The sequence below is a fragment of the Pelobates fuscus genome, chromosome 2 (genome assembly GCF_036172605.1).
Source record: "Pelobates fuscus isolate aPelFus1 chromosome 2, aPelFus1.pri, whole genome shotgun sequence".
Taxonomy (NCBI): Eukaryota; Metazoa; Chordata; class Amphibia; order Anura; family Pelobatidae; genus Pelobates; species Pelobates fuscus.
This window is the reverse complement of record NC_086318.1, coordinates 138,545,750-138,550,757: the sequence shown is the minus strand read 5'-3', so window position 1 is coordinate 138,550,757 and position 5,008 is coordinate 138,545,750. Positions and strand designations below refer to the sequence as shown.

At 45.5% G+C, this 5,008-nt stretch overlaps 1 protein-coding gene across 1 annotated transcript; it reads right to left on the bottom strand.

The window, feature by feature from the left end:
* Positions 1 to 942: 942 nt before the first annotated feature.
* Positions 943 to 1,602, bottom strand: LOC134586200 (HUWE1-associated protein modifying stress responses-like). The gene has a single exon (XM_063441696.1). The coding sequence runs from the start codon at positions 1,600 to 1,602 to the stop codon at positions 943 to 945; it is 660 nt and encodes a 219-aa protein (XP_063297766.1).
* Positions 1,603 to 5,008: the final 3,406 nt, after the last annotated feature.

Below are 5,008 nucleotides of genomic sequence, written 5' to 3'. Positions count from 1 at the left end.
AGACTCGGTTAAGGGGAGATAGGATTCAGGCCTCTAAGTGCCTTCCAGTTCCATAGAGTGTGGCAAACCGGAGATCAGTCAACTGTACGATCCAATGTCAATTTAAAAAAAAAAAATTATCTAGCTTTGCAATAACAATAGACTAATAAAGTATAACTGTTATCCCTTATATAGGATGCACATTGCATCAAACAGAATGAGGACTAAAGAGAGTTGTTTTTCTTTTTTTTTTTTCTCATCTTATTTCCCTATTATAAAATACTAAATGTTGAAATAAAAAGTAATTCACACTAATTTACTACTTCACAAAATACACAACAAAACACAAGATTTGTCCTTTAACATAATTTATTTATGTTTGCGGCAGAACATTCATCTTTAGAACTGCCATGCGTCCGAACCAGGATATATATGGGTATGACCCCTGCTTGAGGTCTTCAAAGGTGTTGCGTACTAGAGGCAGGAAGTTCGCATGGTAGAGATCGAGTGGGTCAGCCGTCACCCAGGTACCTAGAAACTTCATTTTTTTCTGTGCACCAGCGGAATGGGAATTTGGGTTCCAGATTATCATATTCTTCTGTCAGGGTGGTGATATCGAGGACCTCACATTTCAAAAGGTTAATCTTAAGGAATTATCAGATATGTCATGAATGATGAGTTACAATCAATTTAAAAAAAATTATCTTGCTTTGCAATGACAATAGACTAATAAAGTATAAATGTTATCCCTTGTATAGGATGCACATTGCGTTACACAGAATGAGGACCAAAAGAGAGGTTGTTTAATTTTTTGTGTTTTCCATATTATAAAATACCAAACTTTGAAATAAAAATTCATTTACTCTCATTTACTACCTCACAAAATACACAACAAAACACAAGATTTATCCTTTAAAATTATTTATTTATATCAATACATACATATTTTAAAACAATCATTATCTAAAAACAGTTGAAATGTAGTAAAATCAGTCTGTTTCGTTTACAGGGTGGTGAATCTGTAAATAGATCGCAGCACTGTGCCAAGGTGCGCTTTCGCAACCTGCTGCAAGATGCTGGGATGGTTGCGTGAGTACTCATGCTTGCCATTCTGCCATTTAATAAACCGTGGAGAGATGCTGCTACGGATGATTCATCAGCCATATGTGGTGGATCATGTGAGCTCCTTGGAGATGGTACTTTTTCAAGTAGAACTCTTATTAAATCTTCTTTCATAATAGTAGGTTGACATTGATTTACCCAGGCTAACAGTTCTTTATTGAGCCTTTGATGTCCTATTTCAGATCCTAAGCCAAAGCATTGTTGATGAGCATCCATACTTTCTTTGTAAAGACTGGTGAGAGAATTAGCAGCATCCTGGAATGGGATCCACAGACACAGCCCTTGTTGTCTACAAAGTCCCTGCTCATAAAGTTTCCCCACTGCTGTGGCTAACCTCTTTAGGTGGGGCCAGAGTTTTTGCTTACTCTGCTCGGCCTTCCATTCTGGTTTCTGCTCTTTCTGTTGTGCCTTCCTCAAACAACGCTCCTCCCATTTAGTGAAATACGGCCTGGGTCTTTGCTTCCAGATCTCACTTTTCCTATTCTTCCTTTTATTGTTCATTATTTATAAGCAGACTGTCAATAAATGTGAGGGATTTTTTCTTTCAGCTTCTTTAACATAAATATGCTTACTATTGAAGCTGTCACTAAATACAATGTGTGCTTTTGAGGCAATAATGGCAGTTGACCTAAACATTCTATATGTCATGGAAACGGATTTAGAATTCTGTCAAACCAAATAAACAGTTTCTGTAATAGAAACACGTACCCCAGAGTGTTTCCACATCTCATTGTGGACGTTCGCTGAATAAAAAGGAGTTTTACCTTAAGCTTTGACTTTGATCTACTTAGAACACCTAATTATTGATTATGTCTTCCATCCAGTTATATTTTTGTTAATTTTGTTTTTAAACAATTTTCTTTCATGGTGAGCCAAGGATCAGGGTCAGCTGGGTGAAAAAACTTTTGAGTGCCAGTCTTGGATATGGTTAAATTATCCCCTCCCATTTACACACCCCATTTATATTTTTGCTTGTTTGTGTACCATACGTCCCACTATGTTAAGCCAGGTGATGTATTTATTCAAATATTTGCTACCCTAGGGCAGGGCCATGGGCGTAGGAACCCAAAAAAATCTGGGGGGGATAGCATTTTTACTCACCAGGTATATTCTTTTTTTTTGTCAATCAAAATTTTTTTATTGAACAGTAAAGACGTATTACAGGCAATTTGAATGGTACATTGGTCAGGAAGTGTCTTAATAATCGGGCAGAGTATAGTTATCTCAGTACGTGTCAGAGACCCGCTTGTTTCCCCCATTCTAAGGGTAATGCTGAAGCTAGGTGCTATAGTTGGTAATGCATGCTCCGCATGTCTGGGAGCAACGATTGGTTTAAACCTGGTGTTGGTCCTGTGTGACTGAACAGCGAATTGGCCTCCGGTGTTTTGAGGCTAGACTACTGGGTTGGTTGAGGCCCAGGTACCCCCGTGTGTTTGGGTGTCTGTGCCCCCAACCTAAGTTAGGCGCGTGTGGTCATGTGGGTTGCATCCCTCCTCTCCCGCTCCCCCACAGCCTCTCTAGTTTCTGTCGTTTTTGTCCTGGTCACATGGTCGAGGGCGTGTGGGGAAGCCCCATAGAGTTTAGAACTGTGCGTACTTGTCTTGTGTTACCTAGTGGCATTCATGTGGAGCTTGTGTTCTGGTTTGTCTACCTTATTCTTCTGTCATGCGTTGTGGGTGCGTGCGAGATCTTTGTTTCCCATATTGGCCCCTGTTGTGTCACTGGTTCCACTGTGCCCCTGGGTCCTATGTCTGTCTAGTGTCCACCCGCCTGTCCCCACCGTCCTGGACTGTGTGTGGTCCATTGTCGGTCCTTGCATCTCGGTCCCTGTCTCTCACCACCCCTCTCCTAGGGTCCCCCTGTGGGGGTACGGCATGTTTGGTGGGTTTCGGCTGCTGGTCGTGTACGGTTTTCTCTATATGGGTACCGGGTGTAGGGTTCGGGTAATCTGTTGGGTCCGCAGTCGTGTGTAGCTGGGATGCCCTTTCGGTTGCGTGCAGCGTTGTGTTGTGCTCCTTTTCTGGCAGGGCCTGTATCCCCTAAGGTTCGGGTACAGTATTTTATCAGGTCAGCATCGTGGTATGAGTCAGCTGTCTCTATTTGTGGAGTGCCTGGTCTGTGGTTTTCCGTGGGATAATTGGGTAGGGTCCTGAGTCATGAAGTCACCCGTGTGGCGTCCTCCCGTTCGTGTAAGTCTGGTCCATATTAGTCTCCAGCCTCCGGCCCCATCGGAGCGTGCGCCGTCCCCGTCCCCCATCCCGGACCGGTCGCCGCAGCCCTCCTAGCGATGTAGTCCATCCACGGGTACCAGGTCAGCGCACACTTGTCAGCTCTTCCCTGTAGTGAGGCCGTCATCATTTCCATATTGTAGATGTCCTCCACCCTAGCGATCCACTGGCCAAGGGAGGGCACTGTCGTGTTTTTCCAGTGTGTGGGGATAAGCGTTTTGGCCGCCGTGAGCAGATGTATAGTGAGCCCTTTTTTGTATACCTTTAGAGGCGTGTGCGTATGGTTAAGTAACATCGGCAGGGGTTACAGAGGTAGCTCGGTGCCCGTTATTTCTTTTATTAAGCGGTGTATCATTTGCCAGTACAGGGCTATGCGCGAGCATGTCCACCAGATGTGGTACGCCGTGCCCTTCTCGGTTCCGCATCTCCAGCAGTCGTCGGGAATCGTGTCTTGCATGTGTGCTAGGATGTCCGGGGTCCTGTACCAATGCGTCAGGATTTTATAGTTGCACTCTTGGTACTTAGAGCTGATGGTCCCTTTGTGTGTCAGTTGAAAGATCTTATCCCATTGCTTATCCGTGAGTTCGATCCCCGCATCCCTCTCCCATCGTGCCGTGAAGCCCAGGGCATGCTTGTCTCCGCTACTCATGAGTGTTGTGTATAATATTGATACGCCATGTGAGAGGAGTTGCCTGGTTGCGCATAGGTGTTCCAGTTGTAGGAGTGGGCGGTGTACGTGGTCCTTACCCTTGATTGCGTTATAGTAGGACTTGATTTGGTGGTAATGGAATTCATCCAGCCCGGACACTGCGCGGTCTTGTGTCAAGTCTCTCAGGGGTCTAAGGTTCCGGCCGCTGCACCATTGGTGTAGGTGTACCCAGTCCGTCGCCTGGAGATTTTTGAGGGCTGCGGGGGTTAATCCGCCCGCTAAGTTCGGGTTGTTGGTTATAGGTGTGAGCGGATTGGGTGACGTGGTGAGCTGTTTGGAGTACCGTATCCCGCACCAGACCCTAAGAGTAGCGTCTATTATCGGGTTGCCCGTGCTCATATCTTTGAGTCCAGCCAAATGAGTGCCGGAATCTTCCCCTGTGCCTGTTGAAGCTCCATGTCCACCCATTGCTTGGTGTTTGGATTAGCGTGCCAGTCGACCAGCCTATGTAGGTGTGTTGCCTGGTAGTACACGAGTGCGGAGGGGAGTCCCATTCCCCCTTCGTTCTTTGGGCGTTCCAGTATTGTCCTCCGGACTCGTGTGGGCCGTTGGTTCCAAACGAACTGTCTGACGTTTGTGGTAAGCGTCTGGAAGAAGACTTGAGGAATGGTGGTGGGCAGTGTTTGAAACAAATATAAGATGCGCGGCATGATGTTCATTTTTATAGCGCTTATGCGGCCAAACCACGATATATACTTGGATGTCCATCGTTTTAAGTCCTGTTGTAGCGTCTGCAGTATAGGTGCGAAATTCAATTGGTATATCTGCGTTAGATCTTTCGGCAGCCAGACTCCCAGGTACCGGAGCTTCGTCGCGCAGATTTTGAAAGGGAAGTGTGCTTCGATATGCTGTGTTAGGGCTCTGTCCTGCATTAGTGGCATCGCCTCCGACTTCTCCAGGTTTAGCTTTAAGTTAGAAACTACGTTATATTGCTTAAACGCTTCCAGTAAGTTTGGGGCTGAGATTCTTG